Raw genomic sequence first — 21,178 nt, 5'->3', positions numbered from 1 at the left:
TGTCCCCAGGATCATACTCCTGCCCCTTCCTTGAATAGAAACCAATTATTCTTACCTAAGTCTCAGGAGGCAGCTGCAAAGAGAAGACAAGAACTGGTTAGAACCTGCAAAGCCCAAGACGTGGAGGATTTGACTTCCAGTGGCCCTTAAGCCTCATTACACACTCATTGTAATGTATTAGCATGCTAAAAGACACACCCACCAGTGCCATGACAGTTGACAATTGCCATGACAACAACCAGAAAAGCCTCTACAAAGGATGGTAAAGAAAGCCTCCCATACAGGTCTGTGTGGCCCAACCTGGGTGGAAGCTGTCTCTACCAGCCAAATAGGTCCTTGCTTGAATGCTTCCTTTCTCAGCTTGAGGGGCTTTTCTTCTCCCAGCTCAAGCACTGTCCTTCCTTTTCCTCTTTTGAGAAATAGTGCAGCTTTTTCACTTTGTCCCTCTGCCTCTGCTGAGAAATCTTTTGATAGCCAGTAGCAAGGATCCACACTTTGGAGGGACTCCTAATTTAGGGGTCTCTCTATTCGCTAATAATTACGGCCTCACACGGTTCCATTTCTAACTCAGAAGATTACTAGAATGAGTACTCAAAGGATAGAGGGGAGCAGTAATTAAAATTTTCGGTACCTTTTATATCATTACTTTCATTAGCCTTCTACAACAAACCATTCATTGAGGCTATTTTGGAAGTTCTGAAGCCTTCTGGGGCTTCTGCATACCAGTTAAAAGAGATGCAACAGTTTCAGATGAGAACTTTAAAATTTTAACAATTTAGCTGTTTCCCTAATTCAAAGAATCCATGGAGCTAGCCCAACAAATATTTTTCCCTGCTAATCTAATTTAGAAAAGAGAAAAACACTTACCATTGTTTCCAGTAGACCCTGCAGGCACAGATCCAGAAGACTACCAGCTTTAACTGTGTGCTCAAAATTATTTTGTAGTGTCAAAAGAACCACTTGGCCATTTCAGGGCCCGATTTCATTAGTTTCCAATTAAGTACTTGCAAGCATAACATAAACCCAGCTGGTATTCCCATAGGTAGCTGGTTTGCATGGGAGCTATTTGGCCTTTGAGGCACAATTTCCCAGGATTAATTTCACAGCCTAATTCAGATATGAATTACGAGATGTGATCTGAACAACTTTTTGTGGACAGTGTGGCAGACTGCACTTGTGCTGCTTCTGAATCTAGCTTCCCAAGGAGCTACCCTTGGGTCAATTCAACTTTTACATGGCTCAGTTTCTCCCTGTGACAACCTAAAACCACTGTCACGGGTGTTCAAAGCACTAGGTGATCAGCCTGTGTTGCGCCCCCTAGATGAACAGTGTTTACTTAATGTTCATAGTGAAGCACATCATGAGGATTGATCCTCAGACACTTCTAGGAGGTCCTCACTCACCTGAGGATGGCTTGTGGCTGGAAGGAGCAAAATGCCCCTTTATTCTTTGGAGCTGAATAATTCAGTCTCTTATTTCACCAGCAAAAGTTTTGTTCAGACCATTCATCAACTCATTTTTTTTTTCCAATTTAAGCAAAATTTAACAAAAACCCAGCCACCTATGTTTCCCCGGGCCTCTTGGCCAGACCCTCCTAGGTCCTGGCCTTGGAAATGAACTGGTGCCCCTTAAGAGTCCAAGTCTTAAGTGAAAACCATCTCAAATAAAATTTTTAGGATCATCTCCCAAATAATGAGATCTGAATTATCAGGAGAACTCACCCGAACACCTGAGGAGTACAGAGAAGCCGGTGGGGCTCAGTGGGCCCATGCTGGTACCAAGCACTGGTTCTGGGTAGACTCCAGGTGTCCTCGGGCTGGTGTCTCTGATATCCTGCTGATTATGCCAAGTATATGTCAATGAAAAATTAATCAGTTGATATAAGAAAGAAATGGAAAACTTTATTCAAGCCAAAATTAAAGATTATTACCTGAGAAGGGCATCTCAGAAAGCTCTCAGAACTTTTCCACCTGTTAGAGGTCAAGGCACTGTTATGTTTTTTGAGGCAGTTTACAGTTTTTGTTGACAGTTTACATAATCCAGATCTAAGTGCTATGTGACCCCTTATGAGGTCAAGAAGGAATGTTATCTTAAAGAAGTTGTCTTAGGAGAAGTTGCTCTTCATGGCTGAGTGGGGAATTTCCACTGATAGGGGAGGTTTGGTTGATGCATAATGCAGATACACAGTGCACAGTGGGAGGCGAGAGGAGGCCAAAGGGCAGAGAAGAATTTTTTAATGTTTAAGTTCTTATTATCTCGCCATAAAATGTGATTTTATTTCACAAACTTCAAGACATTGAATTGGACAGTGATTTCTTGGATATGACACCAAAAACACAGGCAACAAAATTAAAGATAAATGAAACACCATCAAACTTTAAAACTTTGTGTCAGAAGAAAAAAGGCAACCTATGGAATGGGAGAAAATATTTGCAAATCATACATTTGACAAGGGATTAATATCTAGAATATGTAAGGAATTTCTACAACTCAATGCCAAAAAAACCCCCAATTTAAAAATGAGCAAAAAACTTAAGACTTTTCTCCAATAAGATATTTAAATAGCCAGTAAGCACATGAAAAGATGTTCAGCATCACTAATCAGAGAAATGCAATCTTTTGATTGCATGATCACATTGAGCTATCACTTTACATCATCGGGATGGTCACTATCAAAACAACAGAAAATAAGTTTTGGTGAGATAGGGAGAAATTGGAACTGTTTTGCATTGTTGGTGGGGATGTAAAATGGTACGTCCATTATGTAAAACAGTATAGAGGTTCCTCAAAAATTTAAAAAGAATTAACATATGATTCACTAATCCCACTTCTGGGCATATATCTAAAAGAACTGAAAGCACGATTTCAAAGAGATAATTACACACACATGTTCATCACAGCATTAGTGAAAATAGCCAAGAGGTGGAAGCCATCCAAATGTCCATGAACAGATGAATAATAAAGAAAATGTAATATATACATACACTGGAATATTGTGCAGCCTAAAAGAGGAAAATCCTGTCCCATGCTGCAACTTACATGAACCTTGAGGACATTATGCCAAGCAAAGTAAGGCAGTCACAAAAGGACAATACTGTATGATTCTACCCCATGAAGTACCTAAAGCAGTCAAAATGATAGAAAGTAGAAAGGTGGTTACCAAGGACTGGAGGGAAGGAGGAAGGGAAATTGTATTTAATGCATGTAGAGTTTCAGTGTTGCATGACGAATATGTTCTAGCTGTCTGTTCCCCAACAATGTGAATATATTTAGCACTACTGAACTGTACACCCAAAAATAATTAAGATGGTAAATTCAATGTTATGTGTTTATTATAATAATAAAAAAATCTGAATTGGAAAATATATGGCTTGAACAGCACAGTTAACAAGCTTCATAAAAGGAGTGTTCCCTTATTTTTAATTCTCTACAAAGAGCTGTGTAAAATGATTTATTTGCGTTCAGTATGTCTCACAGATATGTCCATAAAACATTTAGTCTTGGATTCTAATATACTAAATCAAGTTACTTGAAATTATAAAATTCTTTGGGGTATTAAATATTTTTGAGTTATTTATTGGTAATTTTTATTTTTATAATTCATTTTACATAAACTTTCAAATATGTTGACACAAAGTATTTTGTAATATCCATTTATTTACACTTTAATATCTCCATTATTCACTTCTATATGTCTTCTCTTGCTACTTCTTAAACTCTTCCGTTGTTTAAAGGACTATTTTATTAGTCTTTTCAAAGAGTCAGTTTTTGCCTTGAGCCTCTTTACTGTGTTTTACTTTTAATTATTGCTGCTTTTATCTTTATTTCCCTCTTTCAACTTGGAAGTGCATAGCTCAATAATGCTAGTCTTTCTTCTTTTTCTAACTTAAGAAATGGGCTATAAACTTTCCTCTAAATTGCTTTAGCTACATTCCACAAGCTTTAATACATAATGTTTCATTAAATTTTAAATATTTTCTAATTTTTGTTTTCTTCTGTGGCTCAAAAGTTTTTTAGATGAGCCTCTTCAAAAAAGTTCCCAAACATATGATGTTTCCCAAAATTGTTATATTTTTAAATGATTTATAATTCAATTGCATTGTGGTCAAATCGTATGATCTGAAACAATTATCAATCCTTTGACTTTCTTGTGGATAGCCTTGAGGCTTAGTATATGGTCAATTTCATAAATGTTCCATATGACTTGAAAATAATGTAAATTTTAAAATCGCTGGGCACACAGGTGTACATATATCCATTAAACAAAGTTTGTTAATTACTGCTGTTCAAATCTTATATACACTAATTTTTCTCTTTATGCCTGATTTATCAATTAAAATTTCCCAATTATTACAACAGATGATGTAGTTTTGTGGTATTTGCAATTTTGTCCACTTTAATTCATGCATTTTGAAATGATGTGTAAATATAGTTTAGAATTTTATGATTAAGTCATCACCAATTTTATCTCTAACACTACTTTCTATGATTCTAGGTGGTAAGGCTTTCCTCCTGTTCCACAATTTATTTTCTACTTTAATGTATTCATTATCAGAGAAGTTGCCTAGATTACTTCTACTTTTGAAAATTATCTTCCTTTGTGATTTAATATATAAATATTTTAATAACATTCCTTGTGCAGTAGAAAACTGCTTTCAGCCTGTAAAACTGGATATATAGAAATTATATCTGTCTTATTACAGCATTTACATCTCCCATAGATTTATGTTTTGTCCACTCGAGCTGTCACGGGTTGGGAAACGTGAATTAAAGTCTCCTTATACTAATGCATTGCTTACTATTTCTTGCAATTCTTGAAGTTTTTTCTCAATGAATTTGAATACTATGCTACTTGGAACTATCACATCTTCACTAAGGATTGCATTCTTGAACATTACAACATGCGTTCTTTTCCTTGTTTTATTGTAATGTGTTGAACCTTATCCAATGTTAAAATTGTGACTTCTGTATTCTTTTTCTTTTATTATTAGCCTAATAGGCCTTTTGCTATTCTTTTAAACATTGCTGAGTAGGTTTATTTAAATACAGCATACATTTAGGCTTTGAGTTTTTTAAAACTCAACCTTTCTAAGTCTCAGGATCCTCATTTATAAAATGGTAATATTATCCAAAGTATCTCATCACTTAGGGTTGAGCAGTCAACTGGTTTGAAACCAAACAGCAGCTAACTTGATAATACTTTCTCATATGGACTTTCCTTCATTTTTTGCCTCATTTTCTTTGTTCCTTACCCTTTTTGACATTGCCTGCCCCCCTAAAAGCAGTCATGTATAAGCCTTTGTTTCAGACTCTGCTTTCTGAGGAACCCAGGCTTAGATAAGATTTTAGATATTCAGACTTTCTAAATTATCAGAATGAACACATTAATGTTTAGAAATCACAGATCCTTTAGTGAAACATTTTAAAAGGCAGAAAAAACAATGCTAGCATAAAACACAGTAACCACACAAGATCTTATTTCTCTGTCTTATCAGCAGTCTGACTAAATGGACACAAAAACAAGCCCATACAAATGCCATTTACAAGAAACTCACTTCAGATCTAGAAACACATACAGACTGAAAGTGAGGGGATCGAAAAAGGTATTCCATGCGAATGAAAATCAAAAGAAAGTCAGATTAGCAATACTTATATAACACACAATGGACCTTAGAATAAAGACTGACACAAGAGACAAAGAAGGAAACACTACATAGTGATCGTGGGATCAATTCAAGAAGAAGATTTAACAATTTAAAAAATATATGCACTCAATATAGGAGTACCTCAATATATAAAGCAAATATTAACAGACATAAAGGGAGTAACACCTTGACAGTAACACCAAAATAGTGGGGACCTTTACCACTCTACTTACATAAATGGACAGATCATCTAAACAAAATCAATAAGAAAACATAGGTCTTAACTAATACAAGAGACCAAATGGACTTAATTGATATTTATAGAGCATTCCACCCTAAAGCAGCAGAATACACATTCTTTTCAAGTGCACATGAAACATTCTCCAGGATAGGTCACATGCCAGGCCACAAAACAACTCCCAGTATATATGGGAAAACTGAAACCATATCAAGCATCTTTTCCATCCACAACTCTATGAAATTAGAAATCACCTACAAGAAAAAAACTGCAAAAAAACACAAACACATGGAGGCTAAATGATATGCTACTAAACAACCAAGAGTTCACTGAAGAAATCAAAGAGGAAATCAAAAAAATACCTAGGGACAAATAAAAGTGAAAACACGATGATCCAAAATGTATGGGATACAGCAAAAGCAGTTCTAAGAGGGAAGTTTACAGCAATGCGAGCTTACCTCAGGAAAGAACAATCTCAAATAAACAACCTAACCTTACACCTAAAGCAGCTAGACAAAGAACAAACAAAACCCAAAGTTAGCAGAAAGAAAGAAATCATAAATATCAAAGCAGAAATAAATAAAACAGAGATTAAAAACATTAAAAAGTCAAAAGAACTAGTTTTTAGTTTCTTTGATAAGATAAACAAAATTAACAAAACTTTAGCCAGATGCATCAAGAAAAAAAGGGAGAGGGCCCAAATCAATAAAATCAGAAATGAAAAAGAAGTTACAACCAACACCACAGAAATACAAAGGATCCTAAGAGGCTACTACAAGCAACTATATGGCAATAAAATGGAAAACCTAGAAGAAATGGACAAATTCTTAGGAAGGCACAATCTCCCAAGACTGAACCAGGAAGGAATAGAAAATATGAACAGAACAATTACTAGTAATAAAATTGAATCAGTAGTTTAAAAACCCAAAACAAACAAAAGTCCAGGACCAGATGGCTTCACAGGTGAATTCTACCAAATATTTAGAAAAAAGTTAACACCCATCCTTCTGAAACTATTCCAAAAAATTGCAGAGGAAGGAGCATGTCTGATCTCGTTCTGTAAGGTCAGCATTCACCCTGATAGCAATGCTAAACAAAGATATCACTCATACACACAAAAAAATTATAGGCCAGTATCACTAATGAACATAGATGCAAAACTCCTTGACAAAATACTAGCAAACTGACTCCAACAATACATTAAAAGGATCATACATCATGATCAAGTGAGATTTATCCCAGGGATGCAAGGGTTTTTCAGTATGCACAGATCAGTCAATGTGATACACCACAGTAACAAACTGAAGAATAAAAACCATATGATTATCTCAAAAGATGAGAAAAAGCTTTTGATAAAATTAAACATCCCTGGGTTGGGCACTGTGGCAAGACAGAACTTCCCTTCCTATGAAGGGGTGGGTTGAGAATATATTACATTGACCCTCCTCTGCCCTGGCCTAAAAAAAAAAAAAAAAGAAAAAAAGAAAGAAAAATCAACATCCGTTTATGATGAAAACTCTCCAGAAGGCAGGCACAGAGGGAAGATAGCTCCACATAATAAAGGCCATATATGACAAACCCACAGATAAGATCATATTCAACATTGAAAAGCTGAAAGCATTTCCTCTAAGATCAGGAATAAGACAAGGGTGTCCACTCTCACCACTTTTATTCAACATAGTTTTGGAAGTCCTAGTCACAGCAATCGGAGAAATTTAAAAAAAAAAAGAAATGAAAGGAATCCAAATAGGAAAAGAAATAAAATTGTTACTGTTTGCAGATGACATGATACTATACACAGAAAATCCTAATGATATTACCAGAATATTACTAGAGGTATCAATGAATTTGGTAAAGTTGCAGGATACAAAATTAATACACAGAAATCTGCCGCATTTCTATACACTAACAATGAACTATCAGAAAGAGAAATTAAGGAAACAATCCCATTTACATTGCATCAAAAAGAATAAAGTACCTGCGGGAGAGTACAGCTCAATGGTAAAGTGCATGCTTAGCATGCACAAGGTCCTGGGTTCAATCCTCAGTACTGCCATTACATAAATAAATAAATAACCTAAATCCGCCACCCCTCCAAAAAGAATAAAATGCCTAGGAATAAACCTACCAGAGGAAGCAAAAGACCTGTATTCTGAAAACTGTAAGACGCTGATGAAAGAAACTGAAGACAACACAAACAGATGGGAAAGATATACCACGTTCTTGGATTGGAAGCACGACACAAACTGCATAATTTGACATAAATCGCAGCAATATTTTTGTGGATCTGTCTCTTAGAGTAATGGAAACAAAAGCAAAAGTAAACCAATGGGACCTAATTAAACTGAAAAGCTTCTGCACAGCAAAGGAAACCATAAACAAAACAGAAAGATAACCTACAGAATGGGAGAAAACATTTGTGAACAATGCAACCAACAAGGGATTAACCTCCAAAATACACAAACAGCTCATGCAGCTCAATATCACAAAAACCAAACAACCCAATCAAAGAAATGGGCAGAAGACCTAAATAGACATTTCTCCAAAGAAGACACACAGATGTCCAACAGGCACATGAAAAGATGCTCGGTATCACTAATTATTAGAGAAATGCAAATCAAAACTACAATGAGGTATCTCCTACACTGGTCAGAAGGGCTATCACCAAAAAGTCTACAAATAATAAATGCTAAAGAGGGTGTGGAGAAAAAGGAATCCTCCTACACTGTTGGTGGGAATGTAAATTGCTGCTGCCACTATGGAGGACAGTATGCAGGTTCCTTAAAAAGCTAAAAATAGACTTACCACATTATCCAGCAACCCTACTCCTAGGCATATACCCAAAAAGGTGAAAACTCTAAACCAAAAGATAATGCCCCTCATTATTCACAGTAGCAGTATTATACATGCACCCATGTTCATAGCAGTATTATTTACAATAGTAAGTCATGGAAGCAACTGATGTGTCCATCAACAGATGAGTGGATAAAGAACATACACAATGGAATATTACTCAGCCACAAAAAAGAATGAAATAATGCTATCTGCAGGATGTGGATGGACCTAGAGATTATCATACTAAGTGAAGTAAGTCAGACAAATATCATGTGGTATCATTTATATGTGGAATCTGAAAAAATGATACAAGTATCTTATTTAGAAAACAAGAAATAGACTCACAGACAGAACACAACTTATGGTTACCAAAGGAGAGTAGGGGGAGGCAATTGGGAGGTTGGGATTAGCAGATACAAATTACTATATATAAAATAGATAAACAACAAGGCCCTACTGTATAGCACAGGGATATATATTCAATATCTTATGATAACCTATAATGGAAAATAATCTGAAAAAGCACATACATATATACATATATATATATATGTAGAACTCAATCTCTTTGCTGTACATCTGAAACATTGTAAATCAACTATACTTCAGTAAAAAATATTTTTAAAAATTAAAAAGAAATGAACAAAAGAAAATCCCATTATTTCAGCAAATGTATCTCCTTTTGATGTGTTTAAGTTCTAACTGAATTCCCTACCTTTACTATGTTCTAATACAAGTGACTGTAATATTACTTAAGTTTTTAAATAAAGTACCTCAAATAAACCAAAACAATGTTGAGAGAATAGAACACGTTAAAATAAGAAAAAAGATTGCAATTATTTAAAAAAAAAAAAACCCAAAATTTAAATGCCTCAGAAATGAGTCATTTCCAACTGTAATCTATTCCTTCTTGTTATCAACAGTGCAAATTCGATATGGACTTAGAGTGGACATATTTGTACCTACCCAAAAGATATGTTCAAGCCCTAATATCTGGTACCCATAAATGTGACCTTATTTGAAAATAGACGTAACGAAGTTAAAATGAAGTCACACTGGATTACAGGGAACCCTAATCCAATGATTGGTATCCTCAAAAGAAGGACTCAGATACCAGCACAAAAGACAGAGGGTAGAAGTCCATGTGATGACAAAGCAAAGACGAGTGAGGCAGCTGCAAGCTAAGGAACACCAGTGATTGCTGGCAATTACCAGAAACCAGAAGAGGCTAGGGAGGAGTCTTCCCCATAGCCTCCTGAGGGAGTATGGTTCTGCCAACACCTCAATTCTGGACTTTTAGTCTCCAAAACTGTAAGAGAATAACTTTCTGTTGTTTTAAGCCACTGATTTGCAGTAATTTGTTATGGCAGCCCTAGGAAACAGATACAGGACTTTGATAATTAGTGAAAATTAAACTACACAGTGCTTGTAATGGTTTTCCCCCACATTTCAATATTAAACTGTGCCTTAATTCCATATGGAATTTAAATAAAAGACATAATACTCCATGCTACTAACTATATTTACTCACAAAAACCTGGAACTTTGAAGAGTACAACTTAAGACATAAGCTTTGTTCTACAATTGTGAGGGCTTTTCTTTATTTACATACGATGCTGACAGACCTTTAAATGGATAAGTATAATAGATTACTAAGAATAAAGCAACATAAGAGATAGTGAACATCAATATTAAATTCGATGAACTTTCTACCAAGTGTACATAATCTGAGATGCCAATGAGTAAAAAGAACAGACACTTAACTTATCCAAACTCAGTAAAGCTTCTGAAATGCTACTTGAACTGTGACAAAGAACAATCACTTTACTTTAAACATAAATGCTCTACATTTACTGAAAACTAAAACATCTTCTAGCCCCATCTTCCTTTGCCAATGTCCTCCTACAAATGTTTAGTTATGGATTTTTGCACTGTATAAAGTTAAAGTTCCTTAGTGTTTTGCAACACAGTCATTCACACAAATAATACAGATATATGGCAACTCTATCCTGTTATCAATTAGTAACTGAGAATCATACATGATGTGGAGTAATAGCTGTATATACAATTATATGCATATTTCATACATGCTTATATTATTTATAGACATATATTTCCATTAGCTTGAAGATCATTATATGATAGTAGGCACATATGAATTTAACTTTATCTACTTTAAGAACCAACATATTTTATTTTTGAAAAGTATATATGGAAGGAAACGATAGGTGCTAAGAGTTGTTTCTTTTTAAATTTAGGTAATGACAAAATTGATCCTTCAACAGCCTTTTAAAATAATCTAGCCTGAAAACTTAAATTTTGTAATCAAAATAATTTATCACCATTATTGAAATTAAGAAAATATATTAAAGAGATTCTTATCTCTTCAGTAATTGCTTGAGAACCACAAAGGCATCACAAAGAAGGAACAGAGATGGGATCCATCGTTCAAAAGAAAGAGTTGAGTTTATCAATCTGATACTTCTTCCTAAATCACTATATTCCTTTGAAGTCACTAAATTGAATATAAAGCTGCAGATAGATAGTAACCTCCCATACAGAACATTATGGTAGACTTAAAGGAGATTCAGGATATCTGCCTCCACAAATAAGTACGAAATAAATCAGAAAGACACTGCTACAAATACATAATAATAAAACTGAAAGGTCAGAAGGCACATTCTGAAGAATATAATCTGGTAAATAAAAGAGAATGAAGGTTTACTAATAAAGTAAAATTCTCAAGAAATGCTTACTTGAGGTTTAGAAAAGCCTTTTTTAAATTACACATTTAAATCTTACGTAAAAACAAAAAAAATGCTTTCTTACAAGGGCTTTTTATCACTTAAAAGTTTTAAAAATTCACAAGAGAAAATGAAATTTTCTCCCATTTCAAATAGTCTATGAAGTACCTCATTTTCTCCTAATTTTTCTTTAAACTTAAAAAAAAAAAAGATGACATTAGTGTGGTATAGAGTTCACTGTAGGTTCAGTGCCGTTTTCTTTATCCTGTTTTTCTTCCTCATGTGGTGAATCTAGTAAATTTGTACTATTTTCCTCCTCACTGGAATCACTGTTCAATCCATCTTCAACTTGGGCTAATTTTTTGTCATGTGAAGAACTTTCACAGGCTTTGTCTGTGGGAACAGCTCCTTTCCTTTGGGGTAAGATAGTGAAAAATGCTTCTTGCCAGTCTCTTGTTTCCAAGTATTCCAGAATAATCTCAAACACTGCAAGAAAGACAACTCCATGTATCTTTTCATCAAGTTCATCTCAATGCTGCATACTATATTTTAAAATACACTGCTTTTGTGTTAAGAGTGCTAGTATGCCCTAATGACTACTTCTCCTGTATTAACTGTGAGAGCCAATATGCCCCAAGGCTCTCAAGCTCTTCTAGCTTTTCCTCAACTCAGTTCTTAAGCACTTAGAGGTTTACCATTATCTGCTGTCAATTATAATAGAGCACCTATTTCATTTCCTTCCTGTTCTTTATTCCTTTCACTTCTTTATCCTTTATTTGCCAATATAAAACTAGGAAAAAAAAGGGTTAGTAGTAATCCAAATTTCTTCTCTTTCCTATATAGTGCCACTCTGGGGAGTGTCTTGCCTTATTTATTTATTTTTAATACTGTCTCCAAGATCATCTCACTTTAATACATTGCTGAAGGGTTAGTTTGGACTACTTTATGACAGAAAAGTTAATTTCTACTATCTATCAGAAGTCTTAGAAAAAAAAGTTCATTCCTTGAGTCAATAAGTTCATTAAGTTCATTTTTATAATTCCCTAGAGCCTGCTACAGAGAAATGTAAAAAGCCCAATTAATGGTTGTGTACTAACGAAGATCTCTACTAAAATTTGTTTAAAAAGCAAAACTCCAGGCAAAATCTTAAGTCTGAGAATGTGTATTACAATTATTACATATAGCAGTAAAAAGAAAAAAATAATCCACAACAGGAGAAAGGTTACATTATTACACATATAGATGATGGAATATTTCATAGCCACTAACAATGACTCAATAGCGTGACAATATATACTAATAAAAGAAGAAAAACACCTGAGATTTATAACATTTTATGTAATAGAGTAAGAATTCAATTATGTAACAATATATATGCATAGGAAAGGAAGCACATCAAAAAGTTAATACCAAGTATCTCTGGGCAGTGAAATTACACCTTATTTCTTTTCCTTTATTTTTTACTATTTCTTTATGCTTTTCTACATTTTCAAAATTTACCAAAGTATGCATGTATTATTCAAATTATAAGTGATTACATTTTAAAATTTTGCCTCCAAAATTGTGTATTTTCCAAAGGTACATATTTTTTACTTGTCTGAAACATAAATGTAATGTTATTTTTCATAGTGTTTACTCAGGTGTATTTTCAGTTTATCCCCTTATAGCTTACCATGATTAACTGCCAAAACTTTTCTACTATTCATCTTCACAAAATCTCCAAGGGGGAGCTGTGCATGATCAATTCCATGATCAGATGCTTGTTTATATGTGAGTCCCTAAAACAGAGATAGTGTAACTTGGCTAGAACATTAAATCATTTAAACTTAAAAGTCTATGACAAAATAAATAACTTTTAGGAAAGACTTTAGTTCAGAGAATTTTATCTGAAGAGCTGTGTGCTGTGTGTTTTAACTGCTAATTTGGAAACATTCTCAATAACTATGGTCAGAACGTTGATGGCATTTGTTTTAACCAATTTACAAATGAGGAAACCAAAGACATTATACTCCCTGTCCCACCACAAAGTTCCTATGTGCCAGAACCAAAGGAAAAACCTGGCTCATGCCTTCTGACTCAAATAGCTTCTCATCATTCCACACTGCCTCTCTCTGTTTAAAGTACTCAAACTGAATTCCTAAAGAAGTATCATCATTCTTCCCATGAACTTAAAAGACAAAACTATGTTTCAATTACATAACACTAAGAGGCACAAACGGGAAAGACAAATGAAATGAAAACCTGAATTGAACATTTTTAAAATTGCCTTTAATTTTATTTTTCCCTTTCTGTCAATTAAAAGAATGCTGAATATGAATTTTCTCTCTTCTCAAAATTAAAATCCTTAAAGCCTGGGTCTAATTAGAACTGAAAGAGCCAAAAGACAGATTTCAGAAGAAGAGCTAAATTTCTCAACCAATAGTTTGTGTATTTTAGAGACTAATGATTAATAATTGATTGAGTCAAGTGCTTTTGAAAGCAAAATTGTGTTAGTTCAGAGAAAATACAACATGAGAGAAAAAAATTTGGTTCTATTTAAATAACAAAATAGAATTTTTCCACTAAGAAAAGAATAGTAAGGCTAACGATCATTCTGATAAAACTCCCTATGATGCTACAGACCTGCACTGTCCAACAGGAGCCACATGTGACTACTTGAACTTATTATAATTTTTAAAAATTCAGTTTCTCAATCATACTGTGCACATTTCGTGCGCTCAACAGCTACATGGCTACCATACTGGACAGGATGACATAAACGTTTCCAACAATGCAGAGAGTTCTGCACAGTGGTGCCATATGAGAATAATGAATCACTTCTTATTATTCTGCGAACAACATTTCCTTACTTAGTAAACAAGTTGGGTAGAATTTAGCATGATGCAAAGTAGCTGGCAAAATACAAAATAATGTCTTCTTTTAGAAAGTATATTTCTGTAATTTTTCATTAGAATGAGGGAAAGGAGGTGGGAAGAGACAAAAGTACAAATTAAAGAGGATAGAACACACATTCCATGATAATCATATATTTGAAAACTGGTATAAATTTATCAGTTTGGGTGTAAACTTTGGTATAAATTAATATAAATTTTACCAGTGGCCTAGAAATTGATTAGCAGCGTATCTTCTATCGATATAGCAAATCATTTAAGCATGTGGGCTCCAGAGCAATCTGCTCAGTTTCAAACATCTGCTTTACCACCTATTACTATTGATTTGAGATTTAATTTCTCTGTGACTCTAGTTCCTCATCTGTAAAATGTAGAAAATAATAGCATCAAACAGCACTGACCTCACTGGGCTGTCATGAGGATTAAGCAAATTAATGCATGTGAAATGCTCTGCTTAGCTAGAGAGGTGCCTGGAATACAGCAGGCACTCAGTAAACATTGGCTGTCAGCAGTACTGATACTATCAAGAAAACTGATATATCAATTTTAAGTACGAGCAAAAGCAAAAATAAAAACTTAATGGTACCTTATGATGGTTGTGATCTACTAATCCTCCAATTATATAGGCCTTTGATTCATCTAATTCCTTTAGTATATTAGGTGAATCTGATGTAAGATAAATCAGGTCTTCTTTCTTTATAAATTCACTATAGTGCTCTGGTTTGATGTGGATGTCCTTTAAAAGACAATTGGAAAATGTTACTAATAAAAAGAATTTTGTGAAAATTGGCTTAAAATGATTATTTTCTTTTCTATAGACAAACCCATCCAAAAAAAAAAAAAAAAAAAGAAGAAAGGAAGTTTGACAGAATATTACAACAGTGTATTACTTAGAACCTTCAACACCTTATCACCCCACATCTCAACTATTTAAGTGGCTTCCTGATGTTATTTATTTCCCTGTGTCTAGACTCAGATCCCTCCAATTTACTTCCACACATGGATGGTGGATTCATTTTCCGAAAACACTACTTTCACTGTTTTATCTTTACCTGTAGGATAAAATTCAAACTCCTTAACTTAGTATCTCTTTCCTGAATATAGCACTAACCTACCTTCTTAACTTTCTCTGTTCCAACAAAACAAATGCATTTTTGTCATGTATTTGCTCACATTGTTCTCCAATTCCTTTTCCATCTACATGAATCATCAAAATGAAAGGGCTTACAGATTCAATAAATTCCCTGCATCTGCTTCCACAAAAATACACATTTAAAATCTTATTCACCAAAGCTGTCAGGTCAGAGGTACAAGACTGCACACTTGGCAATCAGAATTTTGCCAGCTACACTAATAGAATACAGGAAGATGTATCACCAGGCTCAGATGGCATTTCCCAATAATTTTTGTGGAAATTGAAAAGAAGCAGGAGATCTCGTACCTAAAATGTATATAACCTATTGATTAATAAACAGCCATTTTTTTCCTAAGAAATTATATATTATAAATTTTATCCCGATACTTAATAAAGGCCCCAAGAGGAATGTGCATAATTAGAGACCAGTGAATTTATCTCTCTCTGGAAAGCTGGTGGTATTAAGAATAATAAATTTAATAAGCCACAAAATAACTAAAGTATGCCCACTCGAACTTACTACATTATTTGTTAGGAAAATAGGCATGAACATTAAACTTGGTAAATATATTGTACTTTAAAACTTTAAAAAGCCTTTGAAAATGTTTTACACTATAGGTTATTAATAAATGCAGGCATTACGGGACTAGTGAGAGAGGGAAGTGAGAACTGGCCTGGAGAAAGGAAAAAAAAAATAGGAATAACTCACTACTTCCCTGAGTAGAATAGAGTTAGGGTTCCTCAGGGATTGATAGTAAACCCAATATACGTTAGTCATATTTGCAAATGACTGAGAACGGTTTAGTCAAATATATATAAAAAAAAATGTGAGCCACATATGTAATTTGAAATCTTCTAGTAGCCACATTTTAAAAAGTGGGAAAAAAGATGAAATTATTTTTAATAATATATTGTATTCAACAATGCTATCATTTCAACTTATAATAAACGTGTTTTTTGGAGATATTTTACATTCTTTTTTTTTTGTACTAAGTCTTTGAAATCCAATGTCTATTTCACATTTAGAGCACAACTCAACTCAGACCAGTCACATTTCAAGAGTTCAACGGCCACATGTGGACAGTGGACACCATATGGTATAGCACAGACTTAGAAGAAACAGAATGCAAGTACATTTCCAAATTTTAGAGTGACTTCACTCTTATAAATAATGTATAGCCAGTTTGCTAGGTAGAGACTGCATATAGACCTTTAAATTTTTTCCTTTTTTAAAAAATATGTTTTAAAGTTGGCAGTAAAATAGCAAGCGAGATTTAATGAGAGTAAGTACAAACTCTACCTCAGTCTCTTAGCTTCTCCCACTGGTAACCTTAGACTTAGGCATAGTGATACACAGGGTCGGGAGCTGCTGACTCTGAATATTTATTAGCATTATGTAGAATTTAGGTTAAAAATGTAGTCCTTTAAGTACAAAACTACTGGAAAATATGTGAGACTTAAGCTATTTTAGTTACCTTCCAGTTGACCCATCCTTTGTCATTTTCATCCATGTTCTTTTTCAATTGGCCTCCATGGCTTGTCAAGTAAAACTAAAAAGAGATTGGCAGGTATAGAAAGAGAGGGCAAATGACTATTAAAGTCAATTATTTTGTTCCCCTCACACATTCATCTGATTATCAACAAAACACAAAATGTTTTCATTCTTGAAAAAAATAAATTTATGACACGCTTTAAACATACAATAATAAATTTGTGGTAGAAATGACATGTGTATTTTTGTTTATCTTCTAACCCACTAACTTCTGTATTTCATCTATATTTTCATCCCATTTTTCAAGCAGTTAAAATCTGCCTCAAGCTTAAGGAGCACTTTTCTATAAACTCCCTGCTTCCATGTCAAGTTTCCCTTCCCTTTCTTTTGTCACCACTGTTACTTTTTTACCAATCCAAAGTCTTCATAATTTGTCTTTGACTCTAAACCCTGAAACCTATTTCAAGTCTAATCAAGGGTAGGAAGAATGTAAAATGTAAAAATACAAAACTACTATCATTTGATAAAAAGAAAATACCTAACCAAAAATATAGTAAGATTTCATCATTGAGCCAGAGTTAATTTTTAGGTCCCTCTAGAATTCAAACAAATTCAGTAAGAAAAATGGCCCTACTATTAACAGCAGCCAATTAGTCTCACAAATCATCCCCTCATTCTAGCTGTGAAAGTACGTTTCAAAATCATCAGTGACTCAAACAAGCAGCATAGTACACATCAGGCAGCAACAGTGCCTTCACTCCCCAGAAAGGAAGGAACTGAGAGCTGAGAAACTGGTATGAAAATATGTGTATGTCCTTTACTGAAGACGTTGGACTACACGGCAATGAACAGGTCAATGTGCACAAGACTGATGATGACTGGGCAGTTTGTCTGTGAATGACACATGTGAAAAGATGTTTGAAGTATTTTATTTTTGTAGAAAAATAAAACATTTTTGAAATAGGCATTTTGTTTTCTAAGAGAGATCATCTGTAAGATTCTTTCTTGTAAAGGCAATTGGGAATATCTATGCCTTTCCAGAGAAAAATATAAAAGGAAACTGGAGTTTGTTTTGAACACTTCAAACCTACCTGAACAGGATGCAGTGCTCGTCGATTTTCTGCATAACATCGTTGAATCTGCTTATGAAGTTTCTTAATGTCCTATAAAAGAGTGTGTTTTTTAAGCAGAATTTTCAAAATCATCTATGGGCATTCCACAATCTTAGTGGAACAGAATAAGAGGAAGGAATGACTAGATGGGTACACTTTTTCTTTTGAAATACAAGTCCTTTCTGATAATTTCCATTCAATCTCATTATATACTAACAAAATAATTACTATAAGTCAATAAATACTCTGTAACTAACCCACTATTTCATATTTTGTATTCAACTAGCATTAAAAAATGATAGTTCATGAAAATATTTACTCTTCTTAAGAGACAACAAAAGAAAAAAAGAACTCTCTTACAGCCACACTATTACAATTTTCATAACTTACCAAGGATTTGGAAAGTAATTAAAACATGTTCTTTTCAGTAGCATTGTTTAAACAAACAGATTTCTCAAACTATTGAATAAATAATTCTATTAAGCCAATCTTATTTCTTTTTTTTTTGATTAGGATCGATAACAGAAATACCCACAGATCTTTATGATTAATATGCAGTTACTGAGTTTTATAATTTAATTATGGTATCTGTCTTTCCCTCTGTCTGTACTATAACATATGAATAAAAGGAACTTATTAACTACTTTAATTTGGGGGTACAGATGTTGAAAAGTTTGATTTAAGATGCATTTTAGTAAACAAATTCTTATCAAAGTCATATTACATGTTAAAGCAAGAATTATTCAGTCTATTTTCAGACCTATTAAAGGTATTCAGGATACCTTTAGTACCATCAAGCTGTCAAAACTGCAGTCAACGATAAGGCGGAGTGTGCTGTGAACAACGTCTCTTCGAATACGTTTTCTGTCACTTCCATCTGTATTTGATTCCAGTTGACACTGTCGCTCTAACTGCTTTCTCTTGCGTTTTTCCTTCCGCTTTTGTCTAAAATTAGTAGTTGAAAACAATTTTTTATTGTTATTTGTATATTCAGATATTTACAAGACTTTTCTTAATAGACAAACAATTTTTAAAATCAGCAACCTAAACCGTAAGAAACTGCCATTTCTGTAGATCAAAAATTGTCAAATATCAGAGTGAGAGATTACTGGATTAAGATGGCATAGTAGGAACTTGAGCTTACATCCTCTCATGAACATAACAAAATCACAACTAACTACTGAACAACCATTGATAAAAAAGACTGGAACCTACCAAAAAAGATATTCTACACCTAAAGACGTAAAGAAGGAACCACTATGAGGTGGTAGAAGGGGCACACTTACGATATAATCAAATCCCATACCCTCCGGGATGGATGACTGACAAACTGAAGAATAACTGTATTGCATAAGTTCTCCCATAGAAGTGAGAGCTCTGAGCCCCATGGCAGATTCCCCAGCCTGGGGGTCTGCCATCAAGAAGAGGAGCTCCCAGGGTATTTGGTTTATATGGCCAGTGGGGCTTAACTGTAGGAGCTCCAGAGGAATGGGGGAAATGGAGACCTCACTCTTAAAGGGCACACACAAAATCCCATGTACTGGACCAAGGGGAAAAGCAGTAATTTCATAGAAACCAGGGCCAGACCTACCTGCTGGTCTTGGAGGGTCTCCTGGGGAGGTGAGAGGTAGCTTTGGATCACTCTAGAAACCGAAAAGCTGGTGGCCAATATACTGGGGAGTATTCATCTGCACAAATGCTCCTCCAGGCTGATATCTTGCTTGGGTCATTAGTACCTGGCCTCACCCCACAGCCTGTAGGCTCCAGTGCTGGGACACCTCAGGCAAACAAATAACTGGGTGGGAACACAGTCCTACCCATCAGTAGACAGGCTCTCTAAAGATTTCCTAAGCCCAAAGCCACCTGCCATCACAGGGGCAGGATCCAGATCCATCACCAGTGGGCAGGCACCAGCGCCACCCACCAGGAGGACTGCACAAGCCTCTAGACCAGTCTCACCTACCTGGGAACAGACACCAGGAGCAAGAAAACTATGATCCTGCAGCCTTTGAAATGAGTCCAAAATTCAGACCAGACTACCCTGGGACCAGCTGGCCCCTAGTCCTTAGGTGACGAGAGGGGAGTTCACTGCTGGGATGCACAGGACATCTCCTACAATGGGATACTTCTCCAAAGTCAAGAAATGTAACTAACCTACTACATAACATAAAAATACAATAGAAATTTAGACAAAACAAGGCAGCAGAGGAATATGTTCTAGACAAAATCTCAGAAGAAGAACTAAGTGATGTGGAGATAGGCCATCTATCTGAGAAAGAGTTTTCAGTAACGGTCATAAAGATGTTCAGAGAATTTGGGAGAAGAATGGGTGCACAAAAACACAGTAGAAGAAACCAACAGTAAACTAAATGCGACAGAAGAACAGGCGAGTGATAGAAGACAGGGTAGTAAAAATCACTACCACAAAACAGGAAAAAAGAAAAAAGAAAGAAAAGAAAGAAGGACACTTTAAGAGAACTCTGGGACAACATCAAGGACACTAATATTTGCATTATAGGGGTCCCAGAAGGAGAAGAGAGAGAGAAAGGGCCTGAGAAAATATTTAATAAGAGATAATAGCTGAAAAATTCCCTAACTTGGTAAAGGAAACAGTCAACCAAGTCCAGGAAACACAGAGTCCCATACAGGATTACCCTAAGAACAAAACCTAGACATAGTATGATTAAAATGATAAAAGTTAAAGACAAAGACAGAATATTAAAAGCAACAAAGGAAAAGCAATAAAAACATACAAGGGAACTCTCATAAGGTTATCAGCTGATATTTCACCAGAAACTCTGTAGACAGAAAGGAGTGGCACTATATATTTAAAGTGATGAAAGGGAAAAACCTACAACAAAGAATACCCTAACAGCAAGGCTGTCATTCAAATTTGATGGGGAAATCAAAAGCTCTACAGATAAGCAAAAGGTAAAAGAATTCAGCACCACAAAAACAGCTTTACAACAAGTGCTAAAGGAACTTCTCTCAGTAGAAAAGAAAACGCCACAACTAGAAACAAGAAAACTATAAAATGGAAAAGCTCACTGGTAAAGGTAAATACACAGTAAAAGTAGGAAATCATC

General features: G+C 34.7%; 1 protein-coding gene across 5 annotated transcripts in view; it reads right to left on the bottom strand.

Moving 5' to 3' along the window:
- TRMT10A (tRNA methyltransferase 10A) overlaps nucleotides 1-21,178 on the bottom strand; it is a 48,889-nt gene that overhangs the window by 11,103 nt on the left and 16,608 nt on the right. For 3 of the 5 annotated variants that reach the window (XM_010980617.3, XM_010980618.3, XM_064484631.1), the window contains 6 exons: nucleotides 18,875-19,037; nucleotides 18,072-18,143; nucleotides 16,964-17,038; nucleotides 14,940-15,089; nucleotides 13,135-13,240; nucleotides 56-11,948 (listed from right to left, as the gene is read on the bottom strand). In XM_010980617.3, coding sequence (XP_010978919.1) covers nucleotides 11,680-11,948; nucleotides 13,135-13,240; nucleotides 14,940-15,089; nucleotides 16,964-17,038; nucleotides 18,072-18,143; nucleotides 18,875-19,037 — 835 coding nt within the window. In that variant the 3' untranslated portion in view covers nucleotides 56-11,679. The remainder of the gene's footprint in view (nucleotides 1-55; nucleotides 11,949-13,134; nucleotides 13,241-14,939; nucleotides 15,090-16,963; nucleotides 17,039-18,071; nucleotides 18,144-18,874; nucleotides 19,038-21,178) is intronic. The other 2 variants (XM_064484629.1, XM_064484630.1) reach the window with 2 other exon arrangements.

This window comes from Camelus dromedarius, chromosome 1, assembly GCF_036321535.1.
Source record: "Camelus dromedarius isolate mCamDro1 chromosome 1, mCamDro1.pat, whole genome shotgun sequence".
Taxonomy (NCBI): Eukaryota; Metazoa; Chordata; class Mammalia; order Artiodactyla; family Camelidae; genus Camelus; species Camelus dromedarius.
The sequence above is the reverse complement of the archived record's forward strand: the minus strand, read 5'-3'. Positions and strand labels throughout refer to the sequence as shown.